The sequence below is a fragment of the Ceratotherium simum genome, chromosome 23 (assembly GCF_057802395.1).
Source record: "Ceratotherium simum simum isolate JZ-2026a chromosome 23, ASM5780239v1, whole genome shotgun sequence".
In the NCBI taxonomy this organism is placed as follows: Eukaryota; Metazoa; Chordata; class Mammalia; order Perissodactyla; family Rhinocerotidae; genus Ceratotherium; species Ceratotherium simum.
Window position 1 is genome coordinate 45092124 of NC_141922.1, and position 22856 is coordinate 45114979.

The window sequence follows — 22856 nt, forward strand, 5'->3', positions numbered from 1 at the left end:
CTATTTTGATGGAAATAATTGAGATTAAGGATTAAGAATGAGATTGTCATTGTTTATCAACCTGACTTGTTTCTGTACTTTGTTTTGGTTTCACAGTATGAAGAAAATTCTAAAATTCTATTAATACGAATAAATAGTTTAAAATAGTGTAACTTTTTAATAGTATACATCTAACAGTTTCAGGAGACTCTTCAATTAAACCAATCACAAAACTCAAGAGAAGAGTAGTAGGGAATTTTATTCCAGAACTAAATAGCAGATATTATCTAAGGACGACTTGCAGTTTTTATCACAAATATAAAATTTCAGTAACCAAAGTATAATAATCCTTCTAACTATGCAGGTGCCTCTTACTTTTTATTGAAAAACTATTAAAATATAATAATAACATGCATCAAACACGGACACCAATGTCTTGCCTGGCATTTTTAAGGAAAATACATCTGTGCTACAATAGTATACTTATTTGTATAATTCTTTGTTTTCAGACATTTAAAGGCCTGAATTATTAAAAGTCCACTGTATAGTTATAACTTTCCTAACCATGACACATGTCCAAGAAGTTCAAATAAAGTTCAAAGCAAAGGCAAAACATATCAACAACAACTAGTAAAACTAGTGCTACAAAGCAATTTAGTACTGCTTGTTTCCATTATATTAGAATATGAAATGTATTGGATTGTGCATCTTAAAAATTTTAAAATAATGTAGAATATGTTTAAAAATCAGAAATTGAATAAAATATTGATTTGAATTAGACTCTGAAAAGTTAAGCGTATATTTTGTAATTTCTAGGACAACTATGAGAACGTTATTCTAAGAGATATATCAAAATCACAATATATAACTTAAATAGAATACTAAAAAGTGTTCAAATCATTCAAAAAAGGCAGGAAAAATGAAACAGGAACAAATCAAAGGGAACAAAGAGAAAACAATATAAAATAGTAGACAAATAAAAATATATTAATAGTTTCATTAAATATGAATGGTCTAAACATACCAATGAAAGGACAGAGGATTTTCAGGTCGAAATTTTACAAAATAATCTAAATATAGGCTGTATATAAGAAATTCAAATATAATAATATTAAAAGTAAAAGGATGGAGGAGAAGCACTTTTTGAATGGAAAGTAAGGACCTCAAGTCTGCTTCTCTATAAAAGCAATAATAACAATGGCAAAAAACTGTCAAAATCAACTTTTTCAGAAATCTGGAAATGAAAGAAAATTTTACAACAGTCAAGGAGTGTTTATTCAAGAAAAACAGCTAAAGCTCAGTTAGAACATCAGGGTTTATTGTGTTTTAACTTGTTAATCCTATCTTCCTCTCCTCAGCCCTCTAACTATAGTAGTTGTGAAAAACAGCATCCTGCAGCCTCTGGAGAAGGCAGAAAGGGTTTGGAGTTACCCTAAACCCCATCCTCAGAGAACTGTCACTATTTGACCTGTCTGGCAGCTCACTAAAAAGCTCCATTCTCAGAACTTGTCTTTATTTGACCTTAGAGCTCACTCTGTGTGAAGAGCCCTCTCCTCATGGAATTCGACAAAAATTCAATCAGTGAAGAACATTTAATATCACAACTATCTGAGCCAGCATTACCAGCTGGGGCTAGCATGAGGCTGACCTAGAAACTTAAAAAACTGGTCAATGAGATGTCCATAGGGTCTTTAAAAAATCTCTAACATAGATTACTGCGAATCTAGAAAGCTATGAGCCCATGCAGGGCTATGCCATGTCCAGCAAAGACCTGAAAAAGCTATAATCTCTCACCTCTTGCTGACCTTGAGGAAGCTTACAGGAAGTGAAGGCTAAGACAGAACTATAAACTCCTGTCAGAGCATGGAAAATGTATGCCAACATACATACACACGCGCGCGTGAACACACACACACACACACACACACACATGCATAGCCCCTCAGCAAAGCTGGAAGACTTATTGATTCAAGGCATTTAAGAAAATATCTGTCCAGTCATTAGATGAACACTAAGCTAAGTGTCTGGATATGACAAAGAATACATACTTTACAGAATTAGACCATAAAAGTCACCAAACAAACAAACACTAATACTAACAAAAGAAAACCAAACAGCAGCAACAGCAAATACTAGGAGAGATCTGATTTGCAGAGTTGCCACATTATATTAAATATCTCCAGTTTTCTACAAAAAGTATGAAACACACACTGCATCAGCAAAGTATGGTCCATACACAGAAAAAGAATAGAAACTGTCTCTAAGGAAGCTCAGACCTTGGACTTACTGGATAAAGACTTTGTCAGCCATCTTAAATATGTTCAAAAACTAAAGAAAACCATGTCTAAAGAATTGAAGTATGAGAACAATGTCTTACCAAATGTAGAATATTATTATAGAAATGTAAATTACGTATATTAAAAAAATAGAAATTCTGAGTTAAAAATACCATAAGCAATATAAAAATTTCACTAAACGGGCTCCACAGCAGATTTGAACTGGCAGAAGAATCAGGCAACATGAGCAGAGGTTAATTGCGATTATTCTGTCTGAGGAACATGAAGAAAAAAGAATGAATGAAAAATGACAAAAAATGAACAGAGACACAGAGACCCGTAGGACACCAAGAATACCAATCTATTTATAATAATAGTTCCAGAATGAGAGGAGGGAGAGAAAGGGTCAGAAAGAATATGTGAAAAAATAATGTCCAAAAACTTCCCAAATTTGATGAAAAACTGTAATTCATATATCCAAGAACCTCAACAAATTGCAAGTGGGATAAACTCAAAGAGATCCACACCTGGCCACATCATAGTCAAACTGTTGACAGTCAAACATAAATAGTGAATCTTGAAAGCTGCAAGAGAAAAGTAACTCATTACATATAATGTACTGAAAACTAAAGACTATTAACCAAGAATTCTATATCCAGCACAACTATCCTTTTAAAAAGTGAGAAATTAAGATATTCTTGGATGAACAAAACCAGATAATTTGTCAATAGCATGACTGCCCTATAAGAAATACTAAAGGAAGTCATACAGGCTGAAATGAAAGTACACCAGGCAGTGATTCAAATCCACAAATGAAAAAAATAAATTAACACAAGTAAAGGTAATGCATAGGTAATTATAATAGAAGTCTACATGTGTTTTTGTCTAGAACTTTTTTCTTCTTGCTGATTTATGAGATGCTACTAAAGCAGTACTTAGATGGAAATTTGTACCTGTTAACCACTATATTAATAAAGAAGAAAGATTTCAAATCAATAATGTAACTTTCCACCTAAACAAATTAGAAAAAGAAGAGCAAACTAAACCCAAAGCCAACTGAAGGAAGGAAATAATAAAAATTAGAGTGAAAATTAATGAAATAAAGAAGAAAACAGCAGTAGAAAAAATCAACAAAACAAAAAGTTTGTTACTTAGAAATATCAACAAAATTGAAAAACCTTTAGTTAGACTATCTAAGAAAAAAGGAGATCGCTCAAGTTACTAATGTTAGTAGTGAAACAGAGTACATTACTATTGACCTTACAGATATAAAATGGATTATAAGGGGAATTATAAAGGGGAATACTATGAACAATTATATGCTAAAAAATTAGATAACCTAGTTAAACAATACCAATGCAAGTGATGATGCAAAGCTACCAGAACTCTAATTCACTGCCAGTGGGAATGCAAAAATGGTTTGACAGATTCTTACAAAGTTAAATATATACTTACCATATGACTCAGCAATCCTACCCTAGATAAATGAAAACTTGTATTCACATAAAAACCTGTACACTTGTGTTTATAGTAGTTCTTCTCATACTTGCCAAAATTGGACATAACCCAAATGCACTTCAATGAGTGAATGGATACACAAACTCTGGTACCTTCATATAATGGAATACTAATCAGCAATAGAGAAGAATGAACTGCTGACACATACAACTTGGGTGAAACTTAAAGGCCTTATGCTGAATAAAAGAAGCCATTGTCATATTATTGCCACATTATTGAAAAAACAAAGCTATAGAAATGGACCATAAATCAGTGGTTGCCAGGAATTATGGGTGGGAGGAGGGGTGGGTATAAAAGTATAGCACAGGGAGTTTCTGGAATGATAGAACTCTTCTGTGTCCTGATTATGATAGTAGTTACATGAATCTGTACATAAGCATTAAAAATTCATAGAACTATATACCAAAAGGAAAAAAGTCGATTTCACTATATGATAATTTTAAAATAAAATAGTATGATAGGATTGTATTGGAGGGAGAAAGCATAAACCAGTCAATCAGGAAGCGTGAAAATGGGGAAAAAAAGTTTTTGTTATCTAAACTATGTTATAGAAAATGAAAATACAGAAATTTGATGAATGATGTCCTTGAGAATAGAGAAACTAGATGACTGAGGCCCCAGATTGGCTTCATAGGCTTGAATTATCCGGGTTTTCTCTCATATAAAGTGTAAGGAGCAATTGCTCAACGACTACTTTGGTTATTGCGTTATTGATATAACCAAAATCAGACTCAATTGTGTTCAATTAACCATATACATATAAAATTTAATTTATATAAATGTATTTTTTCTAGGTGTAAATACTCAGAAGGCAGGGGCTTCTGTATTTTACATTTTTTACAATCGTGTGGGGGTAGGTATCTTTCTTGAAGCCATAAAAAATTCAAATGTTGAAAACCCCTTGGGGTATAATGGAAAGATCTGGTTTTAGTTATAAAGAACTTAACAGATGCCCCTATGAACGTTTTCACTTAGTAGACTGAAACCACGTTTTGTGATATATACTTTTTAGATATCATAGTCAGCAAAGAGAATGCTAAATTAATGACAGATGGACTAGCTGGAGAAGTACCAGGTGTACAATAATTTTTAAAACCATTTATTTATTATAAACACAGTTTCAAATGTTCATATCAACTTTAATATAAATCTAGAAGTATTATTCTCTAAGAGAATAAAGGAGTTGAGATAGAACACCTTATTTAACCAGTGGTTATATGGCAAGTGAAGTAGAGTGATAAATTCTCACTTGAACATTGACTCTTTAAGGTATATTTGAATCTGTTTTATCACACACACATTATCCAGAATATTGCATAAGTGTATAAAAAGCATATGGATTAAGATAATCCTTTTTCATTTGTTTATTTTTTCCTCATTGCACCCAGAGATCAGTATAGGACAATATATGATAAAACAAGAAATGACTTTTGGGCCTCAAATCTATAATCTTCAAATTTCTTTTTAGGTTATCGTTAGAAACTTGCTTTGTAACCCTGAGTAGAGGCATTTGATGTGTCACCATTTTCATTGTTCTGAACTGTTTATATCTCAGCAGGAATAATGACATGAATAGTTTGTTGAGATGTGAAATCAGAGTGAACACTTGTCAAGGTTTTTTCAGCAAAATTAAATGTTACTAATTTAAAATGGGTCAGAGTAATATGTTTTGTATTTTGTTCATTCCATAATTTAAATTTAGATCATTTGCTATACTTTTACAATTGGCTCATTTCTGAATCATTAAACCCCATCATCAAATAATGTTTATTAAGCTTCTGCATGCTCCAGAATGACTGGTATGCAATAACGGTTAAGGAAATAGTGTACACTCGTTCTTTTAAAAAAAATACATAGCTCTTCAGCCAAACGAACGCTTTTATGTGTCTAATGAACACAAATATAGCATTTCTTCATTATTCCCATCCATTTGACTCCCTTCTCCCTGCCATTTCTAGTTCTAGAAATCTATATGGAACTTTAAAGCTACTTTTGAATCATTAGCAGACATTAAGAAATATATTGCACATTAAATTTTTATGATATACTCTAGATCAACTGCTTTCAGATTTTAGTGTGAGGAAGATGTGGAAATTAAAGATAGAAGCAGTTGTATTATTTAGATAAAAGAAATCTAGGGGTAAGTTTTGGAAAGGAACTGATCTTTGAAATGAAAGGGAGTAAGATGGAAACAACACGGCAAAATAAGGAGAATGTAAAATAGCCAGAGATATTATATGGTCATGTGTTAACTCCCAGTCAGGATGACATATTTGACCCAGTTCTTAGTTAAAAGTTTGGTTAACAAAATAGTGTATCATTTTAGTCAATGCTTTTGTTGTTGTTATTGTTGTTAAATCTATTTTCTTACGGGCTGTATAATAGCTCTTTTGTTACTCATTGGTGAGGTCACCAAATGGTACACAGAAAGGGAAATTTGTTGACACTAACTCTGTTCATTTTTGGCTGTGCAGTGTGGAAGAGAAGATTGAAACTAATATCCAAATGTAGCTATCCTACATCTTTTATCTAACCGTATTTATTCTGTCCTCTGTTAAGAGCAAACAAAAGTTAAATATGTATTTTGCTATTGAATTTGGCAACTAAAAGTTAATAATTTACAGGTCCTTCCTTAGCTTCTTATTTAGAGAAAACTTGAAGCTATTTCTCAAATTGATTATTTGAATACTTAATGTATCCATATAAAATAAATTTATAATGAACTGTTATTCTTCAATTATGAAGACAAAGTTAACTTTACCTATTAATGAGATCTTATGTATACTTATTTATTTATCCATTTGTTTACAAATGCTTTGAAAGGGTTTTCTCTAAAATAAGTTTTTATTTTTTTGATATTCACTGACAGTAAATCAAAGCTATCTGTCAAATCTTCATCATGAAAGAGTAAGAGAAGAGGAAAAGTTGACTTTAGGGTGACAAATTTATGGTTTCATAACTGGGAACTACTTGGCAACTTTGTGTCCCAATTTTACTCTATTTAAACATTCTTTGATATTGCAGATGGCTGCTAAACTTGAATTATATATAAGCATAGCTCATTGTCTGAAATTATTTTTTTCTAGGTAAACAGGATTATAAAAAAACCAAACCTATTTTACGAGCAACCAAATTAAAAGCAGAAGCAAAGAAAACAGCAATAGGCATAAAGGTACCTGTATTTGATAACTTAAAAATTTGATATGTGCATGCCATTTCATTTTCTAAAACTGGATTGCATAAATGTTGAGTTCTAAATGTTTTATGACATTTCAAAATCTAAGTCAAATGCCAGTAATGAAGGTTTATATAGAGTTTACTTAATGGGAAACATCCTTCCTATCCTGAGATTTTACTGGGTCTTAAAATAAAATACAGTGTCACTTAAGATAACCAGTTATACTTACATTTGCATTTATTTTTTCTCTAGCTACTGTATATATTGTTCAAACATTTCAGTGGTTTGAATCAAAAATTTCTCTCATTTTCAGTAACTTTCATTTTATGGTTATTTAAATTTTAGTTGTAATTATATGTACTGAGATCATTAATATATATAATTTTACTTTGTGTATTATTATTGTTGTCAGTACTCTCTATGATGAAATTCTAATGACATCCCAAAACTTGTTCTTTTAGAAAATCAGTGTTTTAAATGCTTAAGAGGGATAAATGTAACTGAGAATGATGTTAGCAGATATTAATCCAATGTGCTAGCACAATGAAGTTCAACAAAATTACTCGTACATTATTACCCATGTCAATTCTTTGCCAAGTATTTAGAGTCGAATTAAACTATAAATAGAAAAATTAATTTGGCGGCTCTACTGTCAAATGTGTGAAATCAAAATGACTAGTACATATATTTTATTTAAATATTAAAATGTTAAAAGGAGATTTTGGGTTTTATCTGGCAGATGAAAAATCAATTTTTCTAAGTTCTAGCTTATAGCAAATGCCAAGGTATTACTACCAAGCTGTAACAGCTGTTGAACTGCCAGATGATATATTTGGTTGTCTTCCAGAATTTGCTATTATGATCACGAAACACTGCCTTCTTTTTACTCCTGATTGCTGATTTTGATCAAGCATTGCCGTGTGATGCGATATGTTTTCACAACACCATCTCCTCAGTTAGTGCTGTGTGTCAGTTTTTAATGAAAAAGAGTAAATTGCCTTTTTGTTTAAATGAGAGATGATTAATCTTTTGAACTTTTCTTCTAACTTCATATGAAATTTTATTCTTCTTTAAAATTATTTCCATGACATGACCTTTCTAAAAGCAGTGCTTAGTTTTTTATTTTGCAATTAGTTACCTGATGATTGTCTCTTGTAGTGAAAGCATTGTTTGTCATTTTCCACCAAGGCAATATGACACTACTGTTATCTTTCACAATGCAGTGTTTTTGTTTTTGGAGGTTTTTTTAGAAAAATATTGGGATAGCAAACTCCCCTTTGGCACAATGTAATGAATTAGAATTTGAGAAACAGTGCAGCGATTTGTTTATAAATATATACCACTTTCTTATACACATCCTTTTTCATTTGCTCTTATAATTTTTGTCATTGTTTTAATTTGAGGAAATGACTATGTTCCCAGTATAAGTCTACCTTATACTGCAATTATCTGTCTTTTTAAAAACAATGTAGAATTTATCTTTTTATAAGAAAATAATTTTTTCTTAGATTTCATTTATAATTTAAAGTATGTACAGGAGAGTTTTTAACTATCAGAACATAGCTCCTTTTTAATAAGCTAGCATATCATTTTGATTTGTAAACCTGTAGAAAACAAAAACCTTAACTTTAAACATTGTTTACTTTCCTTGAAAATTTATGTGAAGAGCCCATTAAAATGATATGAAACTTTTTAGAATCAGAACCATGGAGGTGTTTTACGTCTCAAATCTGGCATACTAATTAGTTTGCCCTGTCAAACTTTGATTGCCTTGTCATTTTAGCATAGGACTTTAAATAACGAAGTTTCTTTCAGCAATTGCCATTTAGTGCTATTTAATTTCCCCAGTGAGTGATTTTATCCATATTGATAATGTCAGAGAAGCAACTCAGGACTAATGAACATCAAACACGTTTGACTCTTAGCTAGTTGATACAGAATGACCATAATATTATAATATTTTATCACTTTACTACCTATTCTTTAGAATGAATCATAGTTAGGCTCTTAAAATAAGTTAAATCTACAGAAAATATGAATAGCTGCATGGAATAGAAAAATAACAGCGATGACAACACTGAACGCAAAATAGAGGCCTGGAATCGCATCCCTCTTGCTTCTTACTGGCACCATGATCCAACTGGGTCTAAGCTGGCATGTTTGTAAAAGGGATGTCACGCCGTTTACCTCACAGTGTTGTCAGGAGAGTTAAATAATACAATGAAAACACTTAATATTGAACCTAGCACATAGAAGTCATTTATGAATTGTTAACTGACTGAGAAAATATTTCTTTGAATTAGCCATTACTGGGTTGTATAAAGAAGACTTGCCTTGGGTATTTGTCATTGGGCTGAAGAGCCCTGCTTCAACTAAGTCTGTCTCATGTGACTCGATTACAAATTACAGAATGTTCTCAGTTTTGCTGTGGAGATGATATTATGGATATTACTATTGTGAAGTTTTCGAAGCGTTGCATAATTTTAATATATCTTGTAAATAGATTATATAAATCTTAATCTTTCATTATTTATTTAGAAATTGCCCTAGCTATTACAATGTTGCAGAACTTGTGGAAAGAAAGATGAGTAAGATATGATCATCTTAGAGGAATTTATACAAGAAATCACTTCCAGATTTCATTACCATATAAAACCAACAGTATTGATTGAGAAATCATGGACTGGAGAAATAAAGAATTATACAATAGGGTTTTTACCCTCAGACGCTTCTAGTGCTTTTTTGTAAATGCATGTTTAGTAATAGAAAATGTTTTGAGGGAACAGTAATGATTCAGAATAAGATATGAATGTGACTGTGTCAAAATCTAGAATTAATTTCTGTTGAGAAGCTATTTTTATTTCCTGTGTATTACCAATGTAAACAAAATGTCATAATTTATGACCCTGTAATGAAATGAGTGCCATCTAAAAAATATTTGCACAGCTAATATTTGGTTGCTGTTCAATTGGATTATTTTTCAAGAATTACAACATCACTAAAAATTTTTTAACAATGCAAATATCCATGTTTCCTAGTGTTTAGAAGGGACTCATGTTTCCCAGTATTTAGAAGGAAAAAGGTAATCTATATTTGTTAATTAACTCATTTATTTAAAAGTTTTATTTGAAAGGTATAATCATAATAAAAGAATAAGGATCAAAAATTTAATTTATCTGTTACATAAATAAAATATTCGAGTGTCAACCAGATCCTGTTAACAAACCTTGGGATGAGCCAGCTGGAAATGTTATTTTTCTTCTTTTTTGTTATTTCTGATGTAAAACTAAAAATAGCCAGGGGATGGGGGAAGTCATAAATGCCTACAGGTCTCTAAGTTATAGTTAGTGTCACCAGCATCCTGAAAGCAGTATTTTCAAATTTTACCATTGTTTTAACCCTCCCAACATGCAGTCCTCACAATGCTCATCTCCTCAACAGGATAGGGACATTTTGAAATAAAATGACTTGCTATACCTCCCTATCCAATACTTCTTAAGCCCCACCCCCTGTACCATATATTGAATAGACTTAATTGAGTTAATGGATCCTCTGAAATTGTGTTCTATGAATGTTCTCTGCTTCCTACCCTTAAACCGCTTTCTCATGCCTCTGGATATTCTGAAAATGTACAGTGAAGATGATACAGAGGTGTTTGAGAGGACAAGAAGGAGTTGAAAAGCAGCAATTAGAGGTGATTATCAATGAGATGAGACTCATGGCCACCAATCAAGAGTAAAAGCTATTCTTGCGATAAGCTGACGTGAATGGTGACTGCTGTTGAGCAGTTTTGTTGTCCACTATACAGAACAGATGGAGTTTGCAGTTGTGTGTCACTTGTTTATTACATCCTCTTAAAATTAGTAGCTGTGTAACCAGATGGGTCTAGGAGCACAGCTGTGGATATAAGAAAATAAATGAAACCTGTCTGATACTGCCATGCCCTTTTGAGATGCCAAAGTGTTCCAACTTTGATATATTAGATTGAAAAAATCAGATCTTACAAAAATAGTTGACACTGAGTCTTTCAACTCAATGGTTTTTATTAATATTTAATTTCATAGTTTGGAAAATAAATAAATGTAATTATGAAGCTAAAAATCTATATAAAGTGTCCATTGGTAATTTCAACATTCAGGTAAAAATTCCATGTTGACTATAAACCAAATTCATTTTAATGCTTTAAAAGTTTATTAGATGACATATTTAAATTATTGATTTTACATTCTTATCAAATGTAAAATACATTCATGTAAATGCAAATAAATTGCTTCTCCATAAAATAATGCGGGGAAGGGGTGTGATACAGGAGTGAAAATTAGAAGGGAATATTAGGCTCTTTAGGATCCTGAACTGGCACTGTACACTCTTTTCTCTGTTTAGCCACATGCTATATTAGTATTGAGAAAGTTCCTTCATGGTGTGGATATATGGAAAAAGACTTTTTGAGAGATAATATGTCTTTTGCCATTATATATGTGGTAAAGTTTTTGGCTATTATTTCACATAATTGGTAAATATAATCTACATCAAATCATCAAATGAAATATCCAGGACCATCTTTCACAATTGTGATAAATTATACTGTATCATGCTTCATGAGTATTCAGTTTTGTTCTGCCACATTGTAAACTATAGAACTTAGAATTTAAAAATTAGAGTTTCAACAAAATAATATTTAATAAAGATATTTACAGAGACATAATCTAGAAACTGGTTATAATAGTTTTTTCCCATTAGAAAAGGAATGATAATTTTTTTAAAAACCTGTGTCCAAATGCTATAACTAATAATAGATTTATTGAAGCAAGAAATAAAGTTAAACTCAAAGAGAGAACAGATCAACTGTGTAGGCACAAACTACATTGCTTGCACCCAACATTTTGATATCCAAACTATGAAAATGTTAAAATTATAAATGTTAATTTACTATTAGGGGCCGGCCCTGTGGCTTGGTGGTTAAGTGCGCGCGCTGCGATGCTGGCGGCCTGGGTTCGGATCCCGGGTGCGCATCGAGGCACCGCTTCTCCGTTCATCCTGGGGCCGAGTCCCACATACAGCAACTAGAAGGATGTGCAGCTACGACACGCAACTATCCACTGGGGCTTTGGGGGGAAAAAATAAAATAAATAAAATCTTTAAAAAAAAAAAAATTTACTATTAGGAAAACATAAACAAATTAAATAAAAATAATCATAGAAATGACTCACCCACTGATGTACTTGCCATTATAATGAGTATTGTCAAGTATGAAATAAGTTTCTTTTCTTAATGGCAAAAAGTGTTAAACAAAAAAATGTGATTATTTCAAATTGTTCATTCTAGACTGTGGAATTGTGGTTATTTTATCTGATGAAACTGTAACATTAACCAATCTCGTTTCACCAAGTTCAAATCTGCTCTTTTCTCTCTTCCTCAGGAAGTCGGCCTCTTACTTGCAGCTATATTGGCCCTCCTACTGGCTTTTTATGCGTGCTTTTATCTCAGACTGTCCACAGATGTTGACCCTGGTCTGGAACCAGATGAAGATTAGCTGAGCAGCAATCAATGCATGAAAAGGGAAGTAATTTTATAAAAGCACTTCGTGGGACCAATGCTTTCCTAAGAACTGAAGCAGCAACATCTTGAATTCTTTCTGCTGGTATTTTCAGTTTGCAGAAATATCTTTTTAAATAGTTGCATAGAGTATCAAGAAAAGAACCTCACCTAGCAATGTAGTGTAACGTATGCTGCCAGATACTTTTATAAATCTTTCTACTTTGACAGGCAACCTATTCATGGTGCATTTAGATAAAATGGAAAACAGATCCTAAATTCTTCAGCTGTCTTAGCCAATTTATGTGTATAACTCCATCACTTACAAATTACTAAATCTATTTTTGTTCCATATATGTCATGAATAAAAGTATATATCCTCACTTACAGAAACATCCCCAAATCACATACAAAGCCTAAGAACGAACGAAAAGTCATGGGAAATTTTTTGTTTTACAAAGAAGCCCTGCTTTCTTTCCAGACGTATTTTCTATCATTAGAGAGACTATCTGCACATACATCTACAGTAATCTTTTTCCTTCTTTGCCAACTGTTCAGTGCACATGTGCTCCATCAGAAATGGCACCTGGATGACAGAAGCTCAAAGAGTCACATATGTCTAAAATAGAGCTCCTTTCCTCTTGGGCTGTCTGAACTGGTGTAAATAGGAAGTTCAGTTGATCTTGATTTTAATTAACTTATTACTCTATTAAGATAAACTTGGAATTCTATTTTAATTATGTTGTGCTGGCTGCTTGCAGTATCAGTTTGCCCCTCTTGTTAGGGAGATATGTAACAATCTGTCATTTAATTGTGCAATCTTTTTCACACAACAGTAATAGCAGAAGTCTTATCTACTCAGAATCATTTTTCTTGGGTTGTCTCTTAAATCTGAACAATACAGAGTTGTTTTACAAAATTACATTTTGTCTCTTGAGAGTTAATCAATTAGATCTTTTTTGTGAAAAATAAATAATAGAAAAAATATATCTCATATTACTTGCATATGTAGTTCTCTGTTTATATAATTTTTCAAGATATTTTGTATTTTGGGAGTATAATGACCAATATATTCAATATTTTTACTGGTAATGGAATTTTTTTATATTTTTAGAACCCATGAATACATAAAGCTTAGAAAATGGAAAAATATGTCCACAGCAGAGTTGTTAGCTCTACTACCTTATATAAAAACATGTAGAAAATGAATAGTTTGAAACATGCACAAAACGTTTTACGGTACATACATTGTATTTATGAAGAGTAAATAAAATGTTAAGATTGATTCCATACTCGCCAAGAGAAGAAAGCAATGATAAATACCCTAGATATTCCTTGAAACTTTTGCGAATAGTTGAATATGACTGTGTAGCATTATGTTCTGTAGAATTTTTTCAAGTAACATAATTTATTTCATCAGTGTGAAAACAGCCAAAAGTTCCAATATCCTCACAGATCATTTATGCCAAACATCTGAGGGCAAAATTTAGCCAGTGTTATTTACTGAATTCTTCCCCTTGAAATCACAAACTCAAGAGACAGACCAAGAGTTCTTATATACTCGCCACAGTGGACCAATCCAAGTGGCATTTTTAGGAAAGGTTGCAGCATTTAATGCCATGTGGTATGTCTGTTCTTGAAGTGGGTGGCAAGGGAGTATCCAAGCTGGCATTTTGGATGTGATGGGCCTTTTTCTTTCCTGAGTGACGTGCCACATGGCAGGAAATACTGCTTCCCCACTCCTATCGCATTTACGTGAACCATTTTCATTTAGTTATTTCCCCTCCCATATGGTGTTAACAACAGTCAGATCAAATAAAGATTATATCTAAGTTCAGTGGTAATTTAAATGAGAGGATATGTAATAATTATTTATTAGATATGTATCCAAGTGAGATATAACAGAATTTACAGTATTTGAAATAGATGATTATACTCTTGGAAATGTTTGAAAACTCATTACCCTGAAAAAAACTTTGCTATTGTGTTCTGCTCTTGAGGTGTGCTTTTGGAGAAAAAAATGTTGTTTCTGATAGTATTAAGTATTAGTCTAGACATAGTATAATTATAGGCAAGTTTCATTACCTAGTTTTATTGATACCCTGAGTCTATGCCTAGTCCCTTTCTATGACTGATTGACTTATGATGGCTCCAGAGAATTGTTAAATCCCAAAGGCTAAACTCTGATTTTAATAAACAGCCAGTAAAGTGAGACAATGTATATTTACACAACACTATTTTCGTGAAATGCAAATTTTTCAAACTCACATTAACTGGGGAGCAGCCGATCCTCTGTAGAGAAATCCAAGATTGAGGTGTGGTTTGAATCTTTGAAAACAGAGAGGTGATATCTGGCCTGCATTTTCAGGAGGCCGTACTTTTGAATAGTGGGTGGTGTTTGGCGTAAATCTAAGACTAGCACCAGACGCAAATTTTAGGTGTGCGTTTTTCCCCTCCAATAAGTCACTGCTCAGAGTAATCCAGAAGACAAAAACAGAAAAATTATAATGACTTTTCAGAATGTTAGAATCTATTTGTTAACATACTCTGCAGAATAAATTTCAATAATGCAGACTTTCATACAGCCTATGAAATACTGTGAATGAAGCTTGAAGGGTTGCTGGTCCTTATTTTGCATGCACAATAAAGAATATATAAATTCATTAGAGAGGAGATCTTATAAAAATATAACCTCATCTAGAATTTCTTTTAAAACAAATGAACAAAAAGCCTATCTTAGTACCAGTATAGGGTTTATTGTGGTTTTAAAGGAGCAAAAAACTTGAAGATTTTCTATCTTTTCAATTTTTCGTAAAGACAGAAGAAATACTCCCACCCCAACCAATGATTGCAAGATCCTGAGAATATGTTCTTAGTTATTTCTGAAATTCCAATAGTGTAGTGATCGGCACATATTTAATAAATGCATGTTAAAATTTAAGTTAATCTCTTTTAGTCGTTTCAGAGTCTGGCACAGTTTTTGCATGTAGTAGATGATCAAAAATTGTTTGCATTTAATAAATAAAACTTAAAAATCACAATATTGATCAGCTCTTAGCATTTAGCATTTATGGTCATTGGTTGTATTGAGACGTATATATGTTTCATCTGGTTTTCTTTAAGATCAAGACAATCAGCATTAAATTTGCTGTAGAACAGAAACATTGCTCTTCTCTAGGAAATCAAATATTCTATTTTTATCTTAGTATTGTTAAAAAAAAACTCAGTGTTTTTGAATTTAACTTAGTATACATCTTCACTCCCAACAAAAATAAAACTAAATTTTCATTATAATGTTTATCTTTATGTGAATACTAAAGCTCTACATTTTCCAGATTCTAAAATTATATAGTCAGTGATAATTCAGTAGAGTGAATTATGCTTTAGATAAGCTTCAGAAGTAAACTTCTAGAAATTAAACTTTAAATTTTAATATATTTCATCGATAAAGTTTTATAATGTATTTCATCCATGTAATAAGCTTGTTGAGCCAGAGACTATGTGAGATAAGTTTTTATTTTCTCCTTACCAACAATTAGATTTCTTTACACTTACCTGAGGCTTCTCTAGGGAGATTCCTACCACTTCTCCCTTAGCAGCACTGCCTTCTTTTATTAGAATTGCTCCAGTGCAGCCTGTATAGAATGATGTTTGCTAGACTTTGTTCCATTGACGCCATATCTAGAATCAGTGCCACCCATAGTGAAAACTGTAGCAGATGAATTCAGTACCCACAGAAGCATTCTTCCTGTTTTGTGCAGGTTTTAACTATACGGGTAAGTACAGAGGGAACTAGAGGAGTCACTTAAAGAACTGTACCATGTGGAAATATCCATAGTGGGTCAGTACATTCATTTAAAACAATTGAGCTGCTGCCGTATTCAGCATTGTGCCTCCTTGTGTTAAATTTTTTTATCCCTAGCAACAGACATGAGATCCTTATTTCAAGAAAAATAAGATACTTTACATGCCAGAAGATTTTTTGATGACAGTACCCCCTCCTATTCTTCATTTTTTAAAACAACAACCAAATTGGTGGGTAGGCAGCCAAAATTTGAGGTACCAATGCCTCTCGAACAGATGTCGCACCATTATTTTTTAGCTCGTTTAGATGAATAAACATGTTAAACTGTGAAGTATTACATTTTAGATTTTTTCATTAAAAAAAGAGACAATCTGTTTACTGTCCTAATTGAGACAACAATCCTTGTGGTTGCCAGTTTTGGCAGTCATAACAATGAACTATAAATATTTGGACCAACCAAGTAAATGGTGACTATAAAGGCTATAGCATGTGTAAAGTTCTGTTTTCTCGGGCACCCATCTTAGTATGGCGTTTTTTTCTGACTTCTTCAAATACAATTGTTTGTGTAAATCTGAAGTTTCATGGTAAGCCTAAAAGAAATTGATTTCAATATCTAATTTTGTTCTAGTTTATCATTCTTTTTAGTGTTTAACTGTCCATCTGCTTGTAACAAACTGCTTCTGCTCTTGCTCTATTAAATGTGACAAGGCAGGTCTTCATTGGAGCCTCCTCTGTACATCCTAGGATAAAACTAAATTCAGAGAATTTTTTTTTCCATTTTCATATTTATAAAGTGAGAGTAAAGACATGTAAAAAGTCTCTTAAATTGCAGCAGTTTTTTAAAAGAAGTTTTTATAAATAAACAATGGCCAGATATAACTCTTGCTGTCTTGGCCATAAGAAAGAGGTCATAATCTTAGCCCCATTAGGATGCTTTACATAAAACAATAGTGTGGGAGAAGTTGGTATACCAAAGAAAAATAATCCATACATAAAAAAATGATTTATTACACTAGTTCCCAAACATTTGTGATCCAGATAACGAGTGCCCTTCTAGGCATCTCATTTGGGTGCTGTTGCTCCCTTCTCCTACTCTTCTTTTCTCCAGTCTGCCTCAAATCTAAATTCTAGGCAATCTCTAACATTCCCTCTCAGTTTGTATGAATCTCACTTGTACTTTAAGTCATTTAACTTAACTACGTACTTACTATTTAACTGTGTTACCTTACTACATATCTGCTCTTTTACTCTTTTAGCATCATCGATTCTCACCTATTTCTTCCACTATCTCTTACTTCTTTCCTGCTTTTCTTTTTTATCTAATCACTCACCACATGCATTATGCAAAACTAGAGAGAACAGTATAATGAACCTCAATCTACCCATCATTTAGTTTCAACAATTAACAATATTTTGCCACTCTTTTATATATTTTTTCTATTTTTTGTAACTTGAGATATTTTAAAGCAAATCTCAGATGTGGTTACATTTTACCTGTAAATATCTCAGTATGCATCCCTGACAGGAACTTTGGTTTTTGTTTGTTTGTTTGTTATTTGTTAGGTGTTTTTTTTCATTACTAAGAAGCTACTATTACAGCTAATAAAATTAAATAGTTATTTCTTAATATCATTTAATGCGAAGTCCATATTCAAATCTCCCTAATTATCTATTTGTCAATTTATAATAGGTTTTGTCTATTTATAACTGATGTCTGTTTATAATAGGTTTTGAATCAAGATCTATACTACCTTTGGTTGTATGTCTCTTAAATTTCTTTTATTCTATATCAAACCTCTTTTTTGTTCATGCCATCGATATGCTGAAGAAACCAAGTTATTTGTCCTTTGAATGTCCAACATTCTAGATTTGGCCTTTTTCATTTTGTTATTCATTTTATTCCTCTATTTTTCCTATTTTATGTAAACTAGGAGTTACATCTTAGGCTAGATTAGAACCAGGCAGTTTTGTTTTATTATTCGTATGTTTTTTAAGGCAAGAGTATTTCATAGTACTTAATGAGACACATAATATCTGGTTGTCTCACTTATGGTAATACTGAAATTTATCAGTGGATTCATGTGCTAGTAACCTGATTTCCGCCAAAACAAGATTTTACATCAACATTTTACCTAAAGCTTTAGTATCCATTCATAATTGTTTCCTAGGTCCATTATCTCATAAGGATAGAAGGATAAATACTTGAAATTCAAATTTCAGAGTAATGGGTTAGCACTCTCTAATGGTGACCAATGAAGATTTGGCATCGCTGTTCCTGTTGTTGCTTTTATTATCATTATAAAGTCATAGATTTTACATGTGTGATGTGATTCAACCCATTGCAATCATCATTCTTTTCACTACTGAAATGAGAATTCCATTATCGTGCTTTTATTAGTGGTATTATCATTAAAACATGAAAGTTTTATGGTTTTACATTATTTTACATTTTTCCAAAAGCTATAGCCAGTGCAATCAGATTCTAAAAACAACAGGAATAAGTGGTAGATGTGGAAAAAAAATAATATTTGCAGAGTATATGATTGACTAGAAAACTAAGAAAATATTGAGTAAGATTTATATAAAATGCTCTTTTAGAAAATAACTATGTGAACATCAATAGTTTTATCTATCTTTCCAATAATTACAATAATTAGCTAAATATAATAATATAAAATCTTTTACAATTGTAATCAAAATTATGAATTGTCTAGAAAAAAATCAACAAGAAATATGAAGAGTCTTCATTGGAAAAAAGAACTTTACAAGGACATAATAAAACTTTAATAAAAAAGAGACCAATTGTCTCCCTGGATGAGATGATTCAATATTGTACAAATATAAATTTTCTTCTCTTCTGAAAATGGAAAAGAAAACCTTAATTCACCAGATATTAAAGTGTATTATAAAGTTATAATAATTAAAATAATATCATAGTCAAGGAAAAGTAGACAAACCAATAGAAAAAGTGCAGTGTCCAGAAATAGATCCAAATATAAATATTCATTTGATGTATCATGTAAGTCATCAAGATGGAAAGATAGATTATTTATTAAATGTATTGAAAAAACTGGTATCTATTTGGAAATTAAAAGATACCTATAACATAACTTAAAACAAGATTAATTTCTGATGGAATTTGTTATTTCTATATGAAAAAAATGAAACCATAAAAAGTATTAGAAGAAATTCTAGACATTTTTAGAATCTTTTAGTAGGGAAATTATGTCTAGGCATTGATTCATGAGTCAGAAATCATAAAGGAATACTACTGGATTATAACACATTAAATTAAAAGCTAAATACACAGCCTGGTACTCAGTGTTAATTAAGGATGTGAGAAAAAAAAAAAAAAAAGAAGATACATGGAATTTAAAGAAGAAATAGCCAACGGGGGAATGTTGACACTGCTGACACTCCAGAGACTCTAGATATGCAGCTAGAGGAACTCAGTAAAGGCCAACTAATTGATGTAAAAGAGGAAAATTGTGACAAAAAAGATGTCCCAGGGAGAGTGATAAAGTGATAATGTCAAAAAAAGAAAGGAACCCTTGAAAATATTTCATGAAATTTAAAGTACAAAGGGTTAAATATTAGAAGCTGATTCAAACTTAGGAAAGAGTATGACATTTTGTCAATGCATACGCATGATACTTGCTCTCTGTCATAAGTTATACAACAAGACAAGCAATGTTCAAGCTACTCTCTGTAGGGATTTTTTATTAACAAAGAAAAACTTTAATTTTCAGAAAAAAAAAAAAGGATGTGAGGAAACAGTCTCTTTCGTATATGCTGGGGGGGAATGGTAATCTAACACACTTTCTGGAAGGCACTTTGGCAGTGTACTTTGAAAGTCTAAAATTTCATATATACTTTCGAAATTTATTTTATGATAACAATGCCTATAGTATGCAAAAATGCATAAAGTATGTTAACCTCAGCATTATTAATAACATCAAAAAATAAGATTTGCTTTATGAGCCAATTTGAAATTTTTTTCTTGTAATAGATGAGTGAAGCTCATTCACATTTTTTGATGTAGCTGATATATTGTCATCAATTCTGTGTGTAACTTTATGTTATAGTTACCATATATATTTTGTTAAAAATACTGTGTTTATTTGGTGTGTCTTTGCTTTAAAAAAATTATTTTGGTGTTTTTAAACATCAGTATTTTTATTTAGAAATTTCCCTTATATTTATACTTTTTTAGGGCCCTTAATGTACTTTTTCATAAATCACCTTTTATTCTGTAGACTGTCAATCTGACATGATATCCTTGACTCTCATCCATTACCTATAAAACAGTAAGTAATCTTCCTCTACTTTCTCCTTTATGTTTCACTTCTTCCATTTCTAGTTGTTTTCTTTTTACTTTGCCAGAGCACATCATATGTAACACAGAAAATGTGTACACTATTCTTCTACCCATGCCACTACCTTCCTTTTAGGTATTTAACTCTTAAATTTAACTCTAAAATTAAATATATTAAATGCTTAATGTCAGTTATTTTGCCAAAGTTTTCCAGGTTATTTCCCAGTTGAATGAAATTCATCCAGCCAAGGAAGGGCTCATGTGTAAAATATTCCCTGGATTCATGAACCTTTAAAAGTGTTTTTCTATTGCCTTGACACTTGAGGGGCAGTTGGCTGGTTATAAAATACTTGACTTGTAGTTTCATTCCTTGAATTTCTTTAAAATGTTGCTCTACTGTTGCTTTGTTTTGAATGTTGTCCTTGAGAAGTTTCATGCCAGCCTTGTAAGTAATTTGATCTTATTACCTGTATACCCTGAATGTTTTTGTCTTTAAATTTTAATTGTTTTTCTAGGAAATGGCTCAGAGTTTATTATTTTTGAGTTTTCAGGGCCCTTTAAATATGTAAAAATAGTTCTTTTTTCCTTAGTTCTGAAAAGTTTTCTTTGATTATAGTTTTACATATCAGTTATAACACATATTTTGTTTTCCTCCTTCAGAGACTTCAATTATACATATGTTAAACTCTCTTTGCATGTCTTCCATTTCAACTATTTTCTCTTTGGCCCTTTTGCTTGTTACTTTACCTCATTTTTATCCTCTTGGTGGTTTTGCTGATTTTCTTCAAAGTGTCTTATTAAATTTCACTAGAATCTGTTATACCTTGAGTACCTTTTAATTTATTCTTTACAACTGAGATGGACTTGTTTCTTTAGTTTCTTTACTGAGATAATCAACTCTTATTGCATTACTCCCTTTTTCTTTTCCACTTATGGTCTTAGTTTTAAATTTTGTGGTTCTAGTTGATGTCTGTATCTACATCTATATGTATATCTGCATATCTACATCTAATCTTCAAATGCTTGTTTGAGGATTTTTAGTTCAGTTAAAAATTGTATTAGAGTATTCTTCTGTTTTGTGGGGGGAATTTCTATCTCTTTTTTGGTAGGGAGCATTTTATCAGCTGAAGTATTTTGATTTGACTTTTCTGTTTTCTTCTTCCGTTAGTTTTGTGTGGAGTTGGCTTGTTGTTTTTTTTTTTTATTCCTAGTCATTTTGGGGGTGAGTCCCTAGTCCAGGAGTGTCCCCTTCTGTCAGTATAGTGAGGCCAGTTTCTTTAATGAATGCTCTTAGTGGTAGGGGAGAGGCAAAAAATTGGCATGCCTTGTTTCTCTTTCATTTCTAAAAGATCCTCAATTTTCTCCTCTTCCCTTCTTCTTTCTCATTTCTCCTACACCCTCAAGGGCATAATCTTTTTTCTATTTTTATGATTCTCTCCAGGTAAGCAATACTTTTTGAAGTTTCTGACGTCTTCAATACCACTCATTTTCAAACCTCTTTCCTATACCTGGTACTGTGAACTACCAAATACCAGACCCCAGATTTTGCCATATAGTGTTGTACTTTCTTTTTCTGGAGTCTGTGCCTTCTCTGTGTGTTCCACTTACAAATGGTGTCTCTTAAGCTTCCCCTTTCCTACTTTCAGCACCTACATGCTATAGTAGTCTCAGGAGGTCTGTTGGAGTGTGGTGTTTATATCTCTATTTATAGGTAACTTGATTGTGCTATTTTCTACTTCCTAGTAAGGCTAAAGGCGTGAGTAATTTGTGGTTTTATTTGCAGGTTTTTTTGGTATTATCATCTTTGAGGAGGACTTGAGGAGAGATTCAGGTTCAGCAGGACACCATTATCTCCAGTCCCACAATTTCCTTGAAAATAGAGTTTGAAATTGACCATTTTCTAGGTTAAATGTTTAAAGTTACCATGAATTTGTTTTCTATAGGTTTATTATATTTCGCATTTAAAAATATTTTTGTGTCTTTACATTGTATCTCTATTGGACTCCTTACTTTGAGGGGAGAGATCTTGTAGTTTTGATTTTCACCATAGGACCTGATGTAAGACCTACACATATGCCCCACTTTCTCTTCCCCAGCGCCTAGTTTCTCAATAAATATTAATTATTTAGTTAAGACTATCATTTATTTACATAAGAAAACCTTTTTATATAAGAAGTTGTAAGCAAAACATCTGGGTTATTTATATATATCTTTTAAAAAAGATTTCTTACGTAGATAAACATTGAGAAA

At 31.9% G+C, this 22856-nt stretch overlaps 1 protein-coding gene across 8 annotated transcripts in view; it reads left to right on the top strand.

Annotated features, from left to right (window-relative positions):
- TRIQK (triple QxxK/R motif containing) overlaps positions 1 to 13480 on the top strand; it is a 79227-nt gene extending 65747 nt beyond the window's left edge. For all 8 annotated transcript variants that reach the window (XM_087447668.1, XM_087447669.1, XM_087447662.1 and 5 more), the window contains 2 exons: positions 6860 to 6945; positions 12371 to 13480. In XM_087447668.1, coding sequence (XP_087303794.1) covers positions 6860 to 6945; positions 12371 to 12484 — 200 coding nt within the window. In that variant the 3' untranslated portion in view covers positions 12485 to 13480. The remainder of the gene's footprint in view (positions 1 to 6859; positions 6946 to 12370) is intronic.
- Positions 13481 to 22856: the final 9376 nt, after the last annotated feature.